The sequence below is a fragment of the Clinocottus analis genome, unplaced genomic scaffold (assembly GCF_023055335.1).
Source record: "Clinocottus analis isolate CAN_PGR_092001 unplaced genomic scaffold, fCliAna1.0.p SCAF_25, whole genome shotgun sequence".
Taxonomy (NCBI): Eukaryota; Metazoa; Chordata; class Actinopteri; order Perciformes; family Cottidae; genus Clinocottus; species Clinocottus analis.
In genome coordinates, this window is record NW_027175987.1 from 8,002,096 (window position 1) to 8,019,773 (window position 17,678).

At 42.7% G+C, this 17,678-nt stretch overlaps 1 protein-coding gene across 2 annotated transcripts; it reads right to left on the reverse strand.

Annotated features, from left to right (window-relative positions):
* Positions 1-44: 44 nt before the first annotated feature.
* LOC137794676 (calreticulin-like) lies at positions 45-17,268 on the reverse strand. Of its 2 annotated transcripts, XM_068591608.1 has the most exons (8): positions 17,070-17,268; positions 16,384-16,485; positions 15,666-15,869; positions 15,193-15,497; positions 9,366-9,479; positions 9,040-9,183; positions 8,825-8,917; positions 51-881 (listed from the first exon to the last, which is right to left on the reverse strand). In XM_068591608.1, exons 1-8 carry the CDS (start codon positions 17,161-17,163, stop codon positions 600-602), a joined length of 1,338 nt encoding a protein of 445 aa, XP_068447709.1. In that variant the 5' UTR covers positions 17,164-17,268; the 3' UTR covers positions 51-599. The 2 variants fall into 2 exon arrangements, with proteins under 2 accessions (XP_068447710.1, XP_068447709.1); XM_068591609.1 differs by lacking the exon at positions 8,825-8,917 and having other exon boundaries at positions 45-881.
* Positions 17,269-17,678: the final 410 nt, after the last annotated feature.

Genomic DNA, 17,678 nt, shown 5'->3' on the forward strand with positions numbered 1-17,678 from the left:
TTGAGTCAGCCACCAATCCATCGCTTGTAAAATGTCCTTTACGTAAATAAAAAAAACGACCAAAACCATTGAAAAAACAGGCATTAGCTTGTAGAGAGGCGTCAATTTTATTCTCTAAAACTGAGCAGTGTAAGCCCACAGGACAGTAACTCATTCAAAACAATTGTGGAAAATGGAGATATTAAGAATCAGTTTGTTGAATGCAGTCTGACACGCACACAGAATTGTGAGGAAGAAGTACGCCCAAAAATCAGAGTTTTAGAAACTGACGCGTTTTCAAAAGTCCATGTAACGATTGAATAAATTATGAAGGGGTCAATAAAAAAACACACACACATTAAATTAGAACAGTCTCAACTAAAACAGACCCACAAGAAGGGAATTAAACATGTAACCCCTTCTCTAATTTGAAAGCAAAGGAAAATATAGAATCAATAAAAAAAGAAAAATGTATATAAAATCTGACCTGACAACACCTTCCATCCCTCCCCCACACCTGAATAAAAGGCTGCTGTGTTAAAGGCCAGAGTCCTTAGGGCTTTCACTGATTTTCTGTCTGTTTAGAAGCGCACAGCAGTCCGCCAACCGGCTCCTCTCCTTTACAACTCGTCCCTCTTGTTGGTGTCGCTGTAGTCCCCTTCTGTCCCTGCATCCTCACCAGTCTCCTCATTGTGCTCACCCTCTTCCACCATCTCCTCATCGTCACCACCTTCTTCTTCTTCTTCTTCTTCTTCTTCTTCTTCTTCTTCTTCCTCCTCTTCTTCTTCTTCATTCCCCTCCTCCGCACCACCTTCAGTGTCTTTCTTCTTGCTCTTGTCTTCCTCGTCCCTCAGTTTCCTATCGATGTCCTCCTGTTCTTCCTTCATCTTTTTCTCTGGTCCCTGGTGGGCAAAGAAGAGAAGGTGGGTTTGAGTTGACAACGCAGAATACTCTTTAATGGCTTATCTCAAAACACTTGCAGGTTGTTTCATGTCAAAACATTTTATTCAAGTCACTATCAAACTTATTTGGGATTCTATAAAAGGAATATATTTTCTTTAAACATGAAGAAAACATTTTTTACTCAAAAATACTATAATGTTGAATTGTCTTGCAGCTTTAAATTCAGTTTATTTGGGCGTCCATTGATGTCAAAAGAACCAAGATAATGTATTCTTATCATCTAAAAAGATACATATGTATGCAGGGACTATTTTATCTGTGGTCAAACCACTTGTTTCAGCTAATTTCTCCTCTGTTAAAATAATTGTTGATCAGTTAATTCATGCGTTTGGATTCTGATCACGTCGGGCTCTAGGTTTATTTCTGTGCCTTAATTTCGGATAAGAGTCGGTATGTTTGCTCAAAAGATCTGTGCTTTGCTTTTAAAATAGTTGTGGGAATAATAAAACATACAAGAGTCTGTCCATTCTTGACTAAAGGCTCTACATTTCTCTTTTTGGAGCGCAAAGTAAAACAACATCTCTGACTCGCATACTTTCTTCCAACTATTGGATCTCTCTCCTGTTGCTCCTATGTGATGTGAATATGGCACTCGAACCAATGGCGACGCTCATCGGAATACAAACATGATTGGCTGAACCAAATAAGATGATTTAATGAGATGATTTACAATGCCTGCAAGTGTGTTTTCTGGACCGCTGAACGAGAACCGCAACGCTAGAAAAGCTGCGCCAGTTAAATGAAAGTGATCCATGAACATTGTATAATTCGCAATTATCTAACAGTCCAAATATTACAGCAACCAGGTCCGGACCCGGACTGTGGTCCGCCTGTTAGTGACTCCTACTCGAGAAACTAGCATGTGAGCTAGGACTGAGTTTCACCGTTCAACCCGCGAGGGGTTTGCCTGTTACCTAGAACTAGCTCAACATGTTACGCTAGGAGGCCATCCCATCTCTGAAAGCAGAGCAATTTTCAAGATGGCAATTATTTATTGTAATCATCCTTTTATATGTAAAATAACTTTTTAAAAGAGAAAAAAATATGCAATGTCAGTTTCCTGCTCATGGCTCTCCTTGTTTAATGCTTTGCAATGTGCTTTACCAGGCAACCCTGATCTACAGCTACAAGTTGGTAGCGCAAAATCAACCGAGCAGAGAGTAGTGCTACTGGGAATTAAACCACACTGCATTCTAAATTGTATTAGTTTTTCTGTATGCTTTTTAGTACATACTGCAGGTGCCCTTAAAAAACATGAACTGTTGGATTTAGACAAACTACTTCCTCATAAGACCTTAAAACATAGACCATCTTGCTTGTTGTGTCAGAATAGCCAGATGGATGCAGTTGGACATCCTGGTATTTTTTGGCATGCTGCATTAAACATACCAAATATTGGGACACAGACCAGTGTCTTTTTAGTGGTTGGCGAAAACTTTGGACTGCTTTTCTTCACTTTTAACAGAATATTTCCGGGTACTTCCAAAGAATCATTGGCTTTATAGGAGTTAGTAATTAGGGTCCGAGCGACTGAGGAAGTCAGTCCCGAGAGGACCCTATTGTAGCTGTTAGGGGAACATTGGGCGCCGTTTTGGGGGTCTTGTCATACTCAAACTCACCAAATTTGGACCGCTTGCCAGGCCTGCTGAAAATAGCCGTCTGATATAGGCGTAAAACAAATTACCTAACAATGTCTATCTAGCGCCCACTAGAAGTTGGACTGGCGACGCCCCTCGCCCAGATTGTCTGATTGACTTAAAAAAATTCACACGTCCAGCTCCATCTGCTCTACAAAAAAGCCTCTCAGACCCATAAAGTCTGCATACCAAAATTTCCCGACATTTTGAATTTTGTGAAAAACAAGTTTTTGCATATTTATCCTAGAACGCTTGATCCGATTTATATCACACTTTCTGTGCATAATGAATGGAGCTGTATCTAAAAGACTGCGTTGAAAGATTTTTAATATCTCATTGCGTTGAGGAAAATCAGACCAATTCTTAGGGGCGTGTTTTATTTTTTAAATACGCATAACATTAAAAGTATGTGGACTAAAGACTCAACTTCTTTGTGTATGTGCACATCACATCCCTTAACATGCAAAAAATCAGTCGTGCAATTCAAACATTAGGGGCGCTACAGTAATTCGGGCAATTTGGGATTTTTTGTCATTTTTCACCTTTCTTCTAAATGTATCTTCTACAGTTTTTATCCAATCAACTTCAATTCTGTTCAAAGATGCTTCACCGGTTCTTGGTACCCAACCCTACATATGGGACACCTGGGTCCATTTTTTCCGATCAAAATCCAAAGATAAGTTGTTCATGAAAATGATACATTGTCCATCTAGAATACACAGTATAATAGGCTCTACATACAGGAATCATATCATTGGCGGACAGTGGATTTTCTACCTCCGCATTCAGTGCCTCTGGATGAGCGGTTTGACAGCTGGGCGCAGTGCACCCGCACCATGTGGCAAAACACTTCCATAATTCTAGCAGGCCTCATTATTTAACACACTCTCTATTTCATAGAGAAACAGATGAAATGTGATTGGATGAGCTCTCTTAACTAGATCCTTAACCAGCGGCCGTGCAGCAGGCTGTAAACTGCAGGCTAAAGGCAGAGCAACAGAGGAAGCTGTGCAATGAGAAAATAAGCTAATAGAGAAGAATAATGATTATACATGTAGTGTATTTGTGAAAAACAATTAAATTATAAAATAGTTATAACTTTTAATTATAAATTTAAAAAATGTACATTTTGGTTATTGTAGGAGCCATTAGTCATGGGTGTGTATTTTATTGTGGTAATGTGTGTTTTATTGTGATAGTTTAAATACGGGGCACCGGTACGAGCAAGGGTGATTGATGATGCATGGGTGACGGGGAGATCAGACGTTTTTTACCGCTAGACCAAATACTTCGCAAAACAGCTCAGGAAGTCCAAATAACAACTTGTAACTGCCATCAGTCGATAATTAAATGTGCAATAATACAAAGATATATCAACGGCTGGACTCTTTTTAACCGAAACAGCGCGTGAGAAACAGGATCTTATCCCGCATCCAGCAGAGTGGCTGACACGTTGATCGGCCACTACACAAGTAAAAACCTAGATCTCAAATAAAGGAGATCATTTTGGAGCGCTCGCCGGGAGGGCAGCGCTGCGGGGACTCTCCGTTTGACCACCGATGAGGACGGATCGATCGTCGCGACGAGGAGGAGGGAAGGATTGCGGACGCCGGACAAAGGAGATCCCCGGTTAGTACTCCAGTTGACTGATGTCATGTGATTGAAAGAAGCGCCGTTGCGCTGTTGATGCAGGCTGCTCCGGTGATTGCGCTGTGTTGCGCAGTAGCGTATGTGACAGCGAGTGTGTTGTGTCTACGTGCAATGACAGACTGTGCCATGCCCTAAACATAGCGCTTCTCAATAAACAATTTGTCGAAAATGGAAGACGTGCATCCCGACGCTGTGGAAACAGAATCCACAGAAACGAAATCTAATGTCATGGAAAAAAAGAACCAGAAAGTTTACAGTGAAAGGAACCTCAATGGAAATAGAGAGGCTTCAGAAAGAAAGGAAATACCATCTTGTACAAGCAGACAAAATAAAGACCAAAATCACAACACTCTTGGCTTCCAAGGAAAATACATCCGTTGTCCTGCACAATCTCAAAGTATTGAAAGGCTTATGTCAAAATGCTTGCAAAATCCAAAACTCATTGCTCACTGAGTTTCCTCTGCCCGATGAGGTGAGAAGGCAGGAAGCGTGGTTTCACCAAAAGAAAGCTGTCCATGATATGTTTATTGAAGAAATATCTGCATGGCTGAAGGATAATGAAATTGTGCTTAATGATGAGGACGTTGTACTTAATGATGATTATGAAAATCATAAATCTGAGTGCGAAGATAGCATTGGTCCCGGAGACAGTGCTTCTAATGCGCAAAGCAGAAAAAATCGAGGCAACTCTTTTGTTTCAAGTATTTCATCTGCATGTATAAAGGCAAAGGCAGAGAAGGCAGCCTTAATGGAGCAAGTTGCTGCTCTGCAAAAGAGACATGACCTGGATGCACAAGAGGAGAAACTTGGACTGGAAAAAGACAAGTTGAGGAAAAAGAGGGAACAACTGGAGCTTGACACACAGGTAGCCGTCGCTGCAGCAAGACTTTCTGTGTTGGAAGGCAGTAATGTTGGAGGAATTGCCTATTCAGATGGAATGAATTCCTATATGAGCAAAGGACTTAAAGAGCAAAAGGCAAATGTATTTGTGCCAATGAACCCTCCGACCTCAGTTCAAGGCTCAACAGCGCCACCCTTCTTATCTGCCCACTTAGCACAACCAAGAGTAAATATACAAAGATATTTACAGGACCCAGTACAACGGCATGAAAACTCACAAACAAATAACATCACTCTCATGCCACAGTTGCAACCAAATACCGGACTGTCTCACTCAAATACTCAAGGGCAGGAGCCTCAGAACATGTACCCAGCCCCCAGAGCGGCATCACTCAGGACGGTAGCTAAGCAGAGACAAGATCTACACAGGCTTCAATCTGCACAGAACACTTCCTCATCGCAACATGCAGTTAACCAGGATGCAATTTGCGAAATCATGCAAAGGAAAACGAAATCACCACAATGCTTGTTCAACAACAAATGGCCGCTTCCTTACCACAAAGAAACATGATCGTATTTGACGGAGATCCATTAAAGTATATTTCTTTTATTAGAACTTTCGAACACTGTATTGAAGAAAGAACCAGCAGTTATCAAGATTGTGTGTACTTTCTGGAGCAATACACTAGGGGGCAGCCTAGAGAGTTGGTACGAAGCTGCTTACATATGACACCACAACAAGGATATGAAAGAGCAAAAGCACTTTTGAAAGAACACTTTGGCAGTGAACACCAAATAGCTGCAGCATACATGGAAAAAGCATTCGGATGGCCTGTTGTTAAGACTGAGGATGTTCAGGCACTGCAGGAACTTTCATTGTTTCTAAGAGGCTGCTGCAACGCTATGACAGAAATAAAATACATGGAGGAGATGAACATCCCATCAAATATGAGGCATGTTGTAACGAAGTGGCCATATAAGTTGCGGGAAAGGTGGAGGTCTGCAGCTTGCGAGGTGGAAGAACGACAAGGCCACAGTGCCCTGTTCCCAGACATGGTAAACTTCCTGGAGAAGCAAGTTAAAATCTTGTCTCATCCACTTTTTGGCGATATCTCTGATGCACAACGAAACCCCTGAATAACGGCTATAAGTAGGAGCAAACCTCTAACCAGAAATAATATCCAAGGAAGTAGCTTTGCTACTATCACCACAGTGCACGAGACGCCAAAGCTGCCTGTAACAGCAAAGGTTGCATCGTCAGAAACCTGCCTTTATTGCAAAGAGTCACATGCATTAGCCAGGTGTTTAAAGCTGAAAAACATTCCCCAATGGAAGAAAATTGAATTCCTAAAAAGGGAAAGGAATTTGTTTTGGATGTTTGAAGGCCAGCCACATGAGCAAGGAATGCAACAGTCGTCTGACCTGTGAACATTGCAATCTAAAGCACCCAACCGTTTTACATATCCAGGACAAAGACACAATTAACAAACCACAGGAAATCCCAGTAAACAGCGCACTAGTTTCTCTCCAGGCATGCGGTTCTACAGGGGCCGGAGACCAAGACTGTACCCTTTCGATTGTACCCGTGCAGTTGAAATCCAAGAAAGGAGACAAGGTGCTGCAGACCTATGCTTTCTTGGACCCTGGAAGTACAGCAACTTTCTGTACCAATCGTCTCAGGAAGAAGCTGAATCTGCAGGGTACAAAAAACAACATTATGTTACGCACTATGGGCCAAGATAAGGTGGTGAAAAGCCAAATACTGACAGGACTGGAGATGTCAAGGTTGGATGATGATCAATTCTTTGAGCTCCCAGAAACATTCACACAGGAAACCATCCCTGTCTCGAAAGGCAACATCCCTATGCAACGAGACGTTGAAAGGTGGGAATACCTCAAAGAAATCTGTATCCCAGAATTGAACGCTGATGTTGAACTCCTGATCGGGACTAATGCACCGAAACTAATGGAACCTTGGGAAATAATCAACAGCCAAGGTGATGGACCTTATGCCGTGAGGACCTTATTGGGGAGGGTTGTCAACGGACCTTGAAAGGGCAATAGCGATTGTGGCAGAAAAGGTTGCTCGACATTGTATGCAAATAGGATATCCATTGTCAGACTGGAAGAGCTGCTGGTCTCCCAGTACAATCAGGATTTCAATGAAAGGTTACTGGAGGAGAAGCAAGAGACATCAATGGAGGACTTAAGGTTCGCGGAGATCTTGGAGAACTCTACGTGTATCCAGGAAGGTCATTACTGCATGGACCTACCCTTCAAAGTGGATGACATCATCATGCCAAACAAGTGCATAGTTGAACAGCGCCTTTAAAGCCTTAAAAGAAAGTTTGAAAAGAATAAACCCTATAAAGAGGAAGAAAGGAAAAGGATTAAGGCAAAGGAGAAGATTAGATGTGAGGAGGAAAAAAGAATAAGCTTGGAGGAAGAAAGGAGGAAGGAAGAAGAGAGGGTTAGGAGGCAAGAAAAAGAGTGCGCACAGTTGGCAGAGGAAAAGAGGATACGAGAAGAACAAGAAAGGAGAATTGAGATGGAAAGAAAGCAGATGGAGGAAGAGGAGATAAGGAGACGAGAGGAGGAGAACTATAGGAAAGAAAAGGAAGAAAATGAGAGATTGGTTGTAGAGAAAATGAGACGACAACAACAAGAGAGGAAAAGGATTGAAGAAGAGAAAATTAAAAGAGAGCATGAGGAAAGGATAAAGAAGGAAGGGGAGCGACTTATTAGGATGGTCAGGAAGATCTTGTTTTCTGTGCTGCAACAACAATCTTTGGACGAAGAAAGCCTTCATACAACCCTATGTGAAGTAGAGGCCATTCTTAATGACCGCCCCATAACCAAGGTTTCCGACGACATCAATGATCTTTACATCAGGAGGCGAGACAGGTCCAGTATCTATCGGACCTGTTCTGGAAAAGATGGACAAGGGAGTACTTGCCGCTACTGCAGGAACGACAAAAGTGGACAAAGCCGCGAAGAAGTTTTGTATCAGGGGAAATCGTCATTGTCATAGATCCAACTGCTCCTCGTGGATCATGGATCATGGGAAGAGTGACCAAGACCTACCCAGACAAAAAAGGACTTGTACGTGTAGTACAGTTAAAAACAAAGACAGGACAGCTGGAGCGGCCAGTATCCAAGATTTTTCTGCTTCAAAAAGCAGTGTAAAGGTCCCGACCTAACATTGGGTCACACCTCGAAAAAAAACAAGATAAAGAAAGAAGAAACAAAGGCAGACTTGTTTTTTGTATAATGACACTTTTTCCCGATGAATGTAATTGCGCATACCTTCCCAATTAGGGGCCGGTGTGTAGGAGCCATTAGTCAAGGGTGTGTATTTTATTGTGGTAATGTGTGTTTTATTGTGATAGTTTAAATACGGGGCACCGGTACGAGCAAGGGTGATTGATGATGCATGGGTGACGGGGAGATCAGACGGTTTTTACCGCTAGACCAAATACTTCGCAAAACAGCTCAGGAAGTCCGAATAACAACTTGTAACTGCCATCAGTCGATAATTAAATGTGCAATAATACAAAGATATATCAACGGCTGGACTCTTTTTAACCGAAGCAGCGCGTGAGAAACAGGATCTTATCCCGCACCCAGCAGAGTGGCCGACACGTTGATCGGCCACTACAGTTATAAAAAAGCTATAACTTTGGGATTCTGTTTAGGCCAGCAGATAAGACTTAGCAGGGCCTGACGGTCCACTACTGATTAATATTAAGTCCTACCATAGTAGCTCCCCAGGTTTCCTTCCCGAACTCTTCTGCCTCTTTGACATTGTCAGTTATCAGGAAGTTGTCAAAGATAGTGCCAGATTTAACCTGCACAAAGACAATCAAATGAGGTAATTCCTCAACAAATCCATGTACAAAACAAGTCTTTTTGTAAAAATGTGTTTGGTGACTATTGATACAACTCTCATCGGGCAAGTAATAATTCTTACCTGCCACAGATCCAGGCCCAGGACGCCAATGTTATTAAACTTGTACATCGCGGCATCCTGAGTGTACTCTGGGTTGTCAATCTCAGGGTGGACCCAGGCCCCTTTGTAGTCGGGGTTGTCAATCTGCTTGGGTTTCCACTCACCCTGCAAAGGAAAAAAAGAGAGGTCAGGACTAGTTATGGTACAGAATATTAGACCACTTATATTACTGAACCCAAGTCTAAAAAAATACACAAACACTCGTAAAAGGATTTTAAATGGTATTCAAACATTGTTTTCTATAAAAAGCCTCAGCCCTGTTGTGTCCTGAGCTATGAGAGTCACACCTTGTACTCTGGGTTGGTGATCATGGGCGGTTCCCAATCGCCGTCCATGTCCACGTCCCAGTCATTAGGCTTTGTGGCATCAGGGTCAGGGATGGTCTCTGGCTTGTCCCATTCCTGGGAAGGGACCAGGGATACAGTTACCACTCAAGTCCTAAATTGTAAAAAAAAAACAACACAATGTTACAACATTGTGCACATCATGAAGCAGGGATGTGACCTGAGCCCTGTACATGAAAATCTCAATAAGCATGATTTGATTGTTGATTATTTAACACAAGCCTAGATTTCTCTATTCTTCAAAGCTAGGTTAAAATGTATTTAGAACTACTGACATCCCTCAGCCAATGATTTAAGTGCTGATTATGGTTTTGCACTTCTCAAGTTGCCTTTTTTCTTCTAAGGGTACACTGATTAAGATAATTAAGCTGCAAACTACGTTTAAAAAAAAAAAAAAAAGTTCTGCAATATTGCTACTAAAATGATCTCCTTAAAACTCTAAATATACAATATGCACAGTCACTTAATAAAATGCTGAGCTAAACTATTCATAATTTTTTCTAATCAGTTTATTATCGCGAATGAAGATGATATTGAGTTGGCCTCCCAACAACACAGCTAAATGTTTTTTTGATGTGAACCTTTAGCCCACTAATATGGTGTCAGGACAGTCGCAAGTCAAAAACTATTTTTCCCCCCAAATCTTCCTAAATGGTGTGTTCGATTGCCACAAAATTCTCTGTGGATCATTACTGGTTCAATGTCTTGAAAAAGGTATCAAAAGCTTGTTGATATGGCGACCCGCAGGCCTCCCTGACGTGCTGTAGCTAGCGAGGGCCCGCTCACAGCTGCTCGCAGCTTTAATTATTATTCAAATTTATTGCAAATAATAATCAATAGCTTCACTGTAGTAAAGTGTAGAATGACAAAATTCCTTTTCAGCATCAATGGGCTCCCCCTTGTTGTACTACAGATGTTATTTTTGGAAGAAATGGCATTTACTACAATGAAGCTATTGAATATTATTTGCAATAAATAATAGAAATTCTTAAATTAAATTTCTCCAAAAATAACAAATGTAGTACAAGGTGGAGTCCATCCATGTATAAAATGAGTTTGTAATGTTACAATTCATAACAGTGAAGTTATTGAATATTTTGGTAGTAGTAAGTATTTTCCGCATTGCACTTCGCAGACGGTCCCTGTGCGCACTCGTCACACAGCTGTCTGCTCATGAAGATCAACGTTTTTTGTCCAGTTCGAAGAACGACCCGTTCTTTTTGTAAAATGAAGGTTGTATCTTGTTGTCTCCATCACTATGATTACAGAGAGGTGTCGTTTGTGTTTTAACTCTGAGGTCTTTTTCTCGATTTCATATAATTTCTTAAATTCACTTTTTAAAGTCACTTGCATATGATACATACCAATGTGTTTTACATCTAAAATTGCAGAACAGTCTCACCTCTCTACATAATCACCATTGTCCTAAGGCACAAGTGTAAAGTGATATCATGGTCCTAAAGCTGAAAAGTACATACATTTTGGAACTTCTTCATATCTCTTGTGAAAACATACCTTTACTCATGTGGTTTAACTGTTTTGGTGCTAGAATTGTTTTACCAAAAAGTTTTAGGTTCACAAAAGCAGTGGAATATATGAATGAAATAGTAGACACAAGTAAATAAATGCCTGAAACCAAATTTTTTATTATATGTTGGGAATGATAAGCTGTGGCTGGCTTTGCGGCCTGCGTGCGGCCCGGTGATCTGCAGAGACGGACTGGAGCCTGCTGCAGCGATGCTGTATGTTGTCCTCTGGACCCTGGCAGCTGTGAATCCTCTCTGTAAAATACATTACTAATAGTAAGTATAAGTTCACTGAAAGAGAGTAACGATTACACACCAACACATGACGAATGCTACGTGCTAACATTGCTAAGCTAACAGAGCCATCTATGGTCAGGGCACAAGCTAAGAATGCTTCTGCTGGCTAGGTCCGGTTAGCAGAAGCTAACGTAACAGTAGTTACGTTAGCAGAAGCTAACGTAACAGTAGTTACGTTAGCAGAAGCTAACGTAACAGTAGTTACAGTCTTACAAACACATAACAGAGATCTAACACTACTAAGCGTACTAAGTTCACTTCAAGGAAGTTAACAGGGATAGTGACAATATTTTATTATGCACTATTCAGTCTCATAGACACCCTCTACGTCGTGTTAGCTTGCTATCACTATCTCCGCGTTAGCAGCAGCTGGCTTACAGTTCCTGTTACTATGTAAATATGCTATTGCAAAGTTCAGTAAATACACTTACCCATTTTCCGATGGATCCCCTTTATTGGCGTTGTAATCATTATCGCAGGGTCTCCTTCTCCTCCTCCTCCCCGAGTGAGAGGAGGACGTGCGAGTGGCGCAGAGTTTTTGAAAAGTGTTTTGTTTGTAGCCCGGTTGATTTTTTTATTTATTTTTTTTTTAATCGGGTTTTGAGCAGTTTGACCGCCTGCCGTACGTGCAGGTGGTCGGGCTGTGCAGCTGACGTCGTAGTCAGGTGACGGAGGTTTCCTGCGGGGTTCTCGGAGGAATGGCGTCCTCCGAGACGCCACCTCCGCCTCTCCAGCAGGGAGTGCGGGTCGTCCCGCCGTGGAGCAGCGTGACAGTGGAGGAGGTGCTGCTGGCCGTGGGAGAGCAGGTCAGCTACAAGCAACTCGTCTTCGCGTCGCGGATGAACGGACCCGTAGTGGCGTTCCTGAAGGAGGAACACCTGGTGCAGCAGCTGATGGGGAGCGGCATGCGGATCGGTGTCGTGCGGGTGCAAGTGGCCCCGCCGTCGGCGGCCTCCACGAGGATCATCATGTCCGGCGTCCTGCCGTTCATCCCAAATGAGGCGATCATGAACGGGTTAAGGAAATATGGGAAAATGGCCAGTGGGCTGATGACCGTCGGGCTGGGATGCAAAGATCCCAAACTGAGGCACGTCCAGTCTCTGAGGAGGCAGGGGTTCATGTTCCTGGACCCGCCTGTTCAGAGCCTGGATGTGTCTTTCAGGTTGAAACACGGGGACTGAGTCTATCTCCTGTACGCCAGCTCGGGCCTGCGCTGCTTTCAGTGCGGGGAAGTTGGGAACCCGCGGCGGAACCGCCGACCAGACTCGCGGCCTGCGGACCGGCCGAGTTTGAAGAAGGTAGAGAGAAGGAGGAGGTGCCTGCTTCCAGCGCGGCTGCCACTCCGGAACTGGAGGAGGACCGACAGAACACCAGCGATGAGGTGGTGGACAACATGGAGGAAGAGGCCTCCACAAGCACCGAGGCGCTCTCAGAGAGGAGGAGTTAAGCTCACCAGTGTCTAGTGGGACCAGTGCACTAGATCCCAAAGACACATACTCACTAGAAGCAATAAACGTTTTTCTGGACGAGACATTTGGAAAGACAGTAAGGCTAAGCGAGTACTTCAGTGACCTGAACAAGTTCATATGATCTGTGGCCAAATTTAAGAGACTGGGCTTTGATGCCCTAGACAGGAGGAAACGTTACCGCCTTACAAAGTACGTGACTGAGCTGAAGAAAGCAGCAGCAGCTATGGAGGCAGGTACAGCTGGTGTGTTTTCCTCACATAGTCACACTGAACTATTTGGATCTATGGACAGGGTGGCGGCTTCCAGCCGGTTCTGAAAATGACAATTATGACTTTATGTGGAAGGGTTTTTATTTGGTTTATTTATTAATGTATTGATTTTTGGGGCTGAACCGTTTGAGATGCTTGTTTGTCTTTCGGTCAATAAACGTCTTTTTGAAAAATAAAAATAAAAAATCTCTCTATCAAAAATAGGACAAGGAAGTGTAACGTCTACTGATTCTGACAGACTTCAAACCATATCACTGACGTATTATCACGAAGATATTAATTTATGACAAACGTTAACATTTTTTCTGAGGTCCGCCACGTGTCAACGACCTGGCCGACCTGGGCGTGTTAACACCATTTAGTAAAAGAGTTATTGATCCGTCAAGTCTGAATCTGTGAATATCTTTCCAACTTTACCAGACTATGCCATTGTTTGACTTCTGACTTCACCTTCGCAAACTGCGTAGCTGTACGCTGCCGCCCCCCTCGTAGGTAGGGGAGGGAGAGCTGCACTCATGCGATTGGTTGAAAATGAGGGCGACATCCGATTGGCTACGGGTATAGAGCGTATTCACGAGACGTCATCATCTCAATCGCGCCATCTTGGGGTCCACCTAGTTAGCCTGCTGCTAGTGGGAGGCAATGGATTTTGCGTACTGGAGACAAGTTTTTACACACATGAAAGTTTCAAGGCGTACAAAAGTCTGCAGACCTATGCCGAATTCGCACCAAAAGCGTAACGCTTGTTTCCCTGATTTTACTCGCTTGACACGTTATGTGGTTAACTAATTTTTCGCAACCAGTTGCAGCGGAAAGCCGGCGCGGCTTGAGCCCCGTTACCATAATCACATAGCCCGGTCACGTTTCTGTAAAAGTTTTTATTTCCGCTATCGACCATGGGACATTGACAACTATTTCTGCGTTATGCTTGTCGTGTAAATACCACAAATAAAACAAATATCGGAACATTAAGCACCCCGTGTCTGGGTCCATACTACAATCCGTAGTCGCACACAGCTGTCTCTGGCTCCAGGACAAGTGTCTGGATGACGCCGCTTCCAGCGCTCATTCAGGACTAGCAGTGACTGTTTGGCTGGCCATGCTAAGTGCTGTTCCCATGTAGCCAGTGTTTTATTTTACCTTGAAATGAATCACAGAGTAAAAGGCAGACATTGCCCAACAGAGTTGCCATGTTCATGGCTTTTTCCCAAATTCCCATCCAGTTACTTTTGCGCAAGAGAAAGACATTGATTTTCGCTTGGCAAAAAAGCTAAAGGAGATTATTGACGAGTGTGTAAATGGCAAAGTGCCCACAACCCAATGTATAAACAGAAACAGATGAGAACAGTCCTCACGCTTGTACGCGAGTGAAACCGAAGTAAGTTAGATGCAGTATTTGAGAAGCTGGACAAGTTGAAGTACAAGCCTGTCTTGTTGAGCTGTTAAACCCATATTTTGAATCATTAGTCCCACATCCAACAATAAGGCACAGTACATTAACCACAAGACATGCCGTTTTGAACTGAAATTGTGTCTCCATGATATAATGGTCATTTCTTAAGAGCGGCAAAAAACACAGCAAAACAATGTCGTGCATGGACCCCAACATGGCCGCCAAAGCTTGTTGTGGTAACGTGGGTGAATACGCTCTATATCCAGTTTGAAATAAGACATTTGCGAATCGAGCCACGGCAGGGGAGTCTCAAAAAAGCAACTTGTAAATGTGGAGCCACAAATGCAGTGCGATCCACAAATAAATACATATGAATGCAGAAATATTTGTGATTTTGTTTTAAATTTATATAAATCATTTAAATGTATTTGTAAATTTAATATATTTGTGAATTATTCTGCGCACATTTGTAAATCTTTGTGAGCATTTGTGAATCTTTGTGCGCATTTGTGAATCTTTGTGCGCATTTGTGAATCTTTGTGAATGTATTGAGACTGTCCTGACCCCATACACTAATCACCACATGTGATTTGCGTTTTCCTCAAGATAAAAATGTGATGTGATCATGACAAATGCTTTAAGAAAAAAATAATAATAATAATTCAGTCCATCATTTAATTTCGATTTCAGAGAATCTGCCTTAGGGAAGTCTTAGCTGGGTCTGGAAAGAAACCAAGAAGCCTATACCAAGAATCCCGTTTATAGAGTTATTGGAATGACTTCAGAGCAACAGAGAACATAGGCCTAATGTCCTACCTCAGATTTGGTATCGTTGGGGTCGTCAATCTTGGCCCTGTCGTTCCAGTCACTGGGTTTCTTGGCATCTGGGTCCTTGATCTTCTTCGCGGGCAGCATGTCCCAGTCGTCCTCCAGGGAGCCGGACTCCACCTTCTCGCTGTTGATCCTCACCTCGTATGTCTGATCCGGATTCAGGATCAGTGTGTACATGTGGGTCAGCTCGTCATCCTTGCATTTGATGTCTTTCTTGACGAGGTGGTTCTGGCCCTTGTAGTTCAAGATAACATGAACCTTCTTTGTGCTGTATCCACAGATGTCAGGCCCTGGAGACAATACGGTATTTATTTAATTTTTTTATTAAAACACTCGCTCAGGCCCAGCTAGATTTCCAAACAGCTGAATGTGAAAATGCCTTGAGCATCCTTTCAAGTACTCCCCTCAAAACAGTTGTGTTCTGTGATCGGGGCCTCTACAGGACCAGCATAACTCACCGAACATTATATAATACTTAGAGTCCCCGTGCATGTTGCTCTGGTCGAGGTCAGAGGGGAAGATCTTGACGTAGCCGCCTCCACAGTCAATCTTCTGCTCATGCTTGATGGTGAACTGGATGACCAGGGCCTTCCCCTCGTTACTAAAGGGCTCAAAGCGGGCCGACAGGGCGTAAAAGTGGGCGTCCTGGCTAGTCTGGAGACCTGGAAAAATAGACGTAAACCGCCATTAGAGACAAGCGCTCAAAGCTTTTTGTGGATTTTGTATTCTTCACCAGGTTTTTATACAGTTCTTTGAGTATTATAAAATAGTTATATTATAAATTCAGATGAATCATGATTTTTTTGTAAGCCAGAGACTGTGCCTCACTGTGGTGCTTAAGGTCATAACCAAGGAACTGAAACATTTCAGGATTACTTAGTAAAATGTAAATTAATAAACCTAAGGCCAGGCAGCATTCTAGCACAGAAAACAGGACCAAACGCATAAAGAGTCGGGGGTGTTACTTGAGGCCGGGTGGCTAACTTTTGCCACAGGTTATTCCAGTTTTGGATCCAATCTCAGCACATACAACACATTCCTTGTCTTTGTCGTGGCTGTACCTAGAGCAGGTCAAATACACAACCCTCTTTTGCCTACATTTGCATGATAACCATCATTTGTCACAAGCAGAGATATGCATCATTTTTCTGTATGACAATAGAAGAAAAAAAATACCTTTATCAGCTTCGACGTCCCCATAGAACTTCCCAGCAGTCAGTTTCCACTGACCGTAGTCTGACTTGTGCTTGGACTCGGCCCACCTGCTCTGCCATCCATCTGAAACGCAGCAATCAAACTGGTTACTGATTGGTTCTTCCTGTTGGTCAATACATTGCAATACTACAAGACACATCCATTATGCTACTGGATCCAGACACACACTTACTTTATTGAATTTAAAGAGGACTTCACGATAAAAGCGCACATTTTCAACCAATACCGTAATTATAATAATATACTGAAATATTGTCCAATACCAGGAGCCACAGGCTCTCATTTCCATCGAAGTTCAGATTTTATTTGAAGTGGTTCGACACGTTGAGGAAATACTCATTCGAACAGAAAATGGGTTAAACTCAGCGCAATACCAAAAGTGAAAGAATATGTGGACTATACGAGGGAAACAGCTAGGTTAACGATATGGTGTTCCCATTCCCTTTGGACTATAATAATGCAACATTGACGTTACTGTACTGCGCTAAAGTCACTTTCGTTTTACTTTTTTTCGTTTAAAAGATTAGGTCATTCAAAATAAACTATACCAAGCGACGCCGTTTAAAAAGCAGTTGAGGCAACTACTTCCACAACACAACCATTCACACATTGAACAAGAAAGACGTGGGATTGTTGAGTTACCGCACCTCCGTCCAAAAACTGTTCCTTGAAGTACACGGTAGCATCAACCGTGACAGCTATGGATGCAAAAACTGCGAGAATAGCCGCTGGCAGCTTCATGTTGTCAGTTTCTCACCGGCGCCCAGGAGATTGAAGAGAGCTGGATTGAGAGTGAAAACAGCGAATTAAGGCTCGAGGAGATGTAACCTGAGTATTTCAACAGTGACAAGCCCTGCACAGATGGCCGCGGCTCATTGGACCATGGCCTCGCCAATGAAATGAGACCACGAGTGTCTTTTCGGAGAGGCTCGGCTCGCGTCGGATGAGGATCGGAAAAGGGGGAGGAGGCAGGAGACGAATTGCCTTATGTAACAAGTTAGAAGATGTGATTTCATGGTCTGTGATGCTAAAATCTAATTTGGTTAAAAAGATCGTTTTATGTAACATGTAAATATGTAAAATATGGTGTTTTTTCTTACATCATTCATTTCGTTCATTATTTTGTTTAAGATGTATAAGTGTATAGATATAACTGTGATCTACATAGTGGTCTTGATCTTGAGTCTGAGATCGATTGCTCTAGTCTTCGGGGGAAACCCGGATTTTAAATGTGTTAAATCAAATGTAACCAGAAG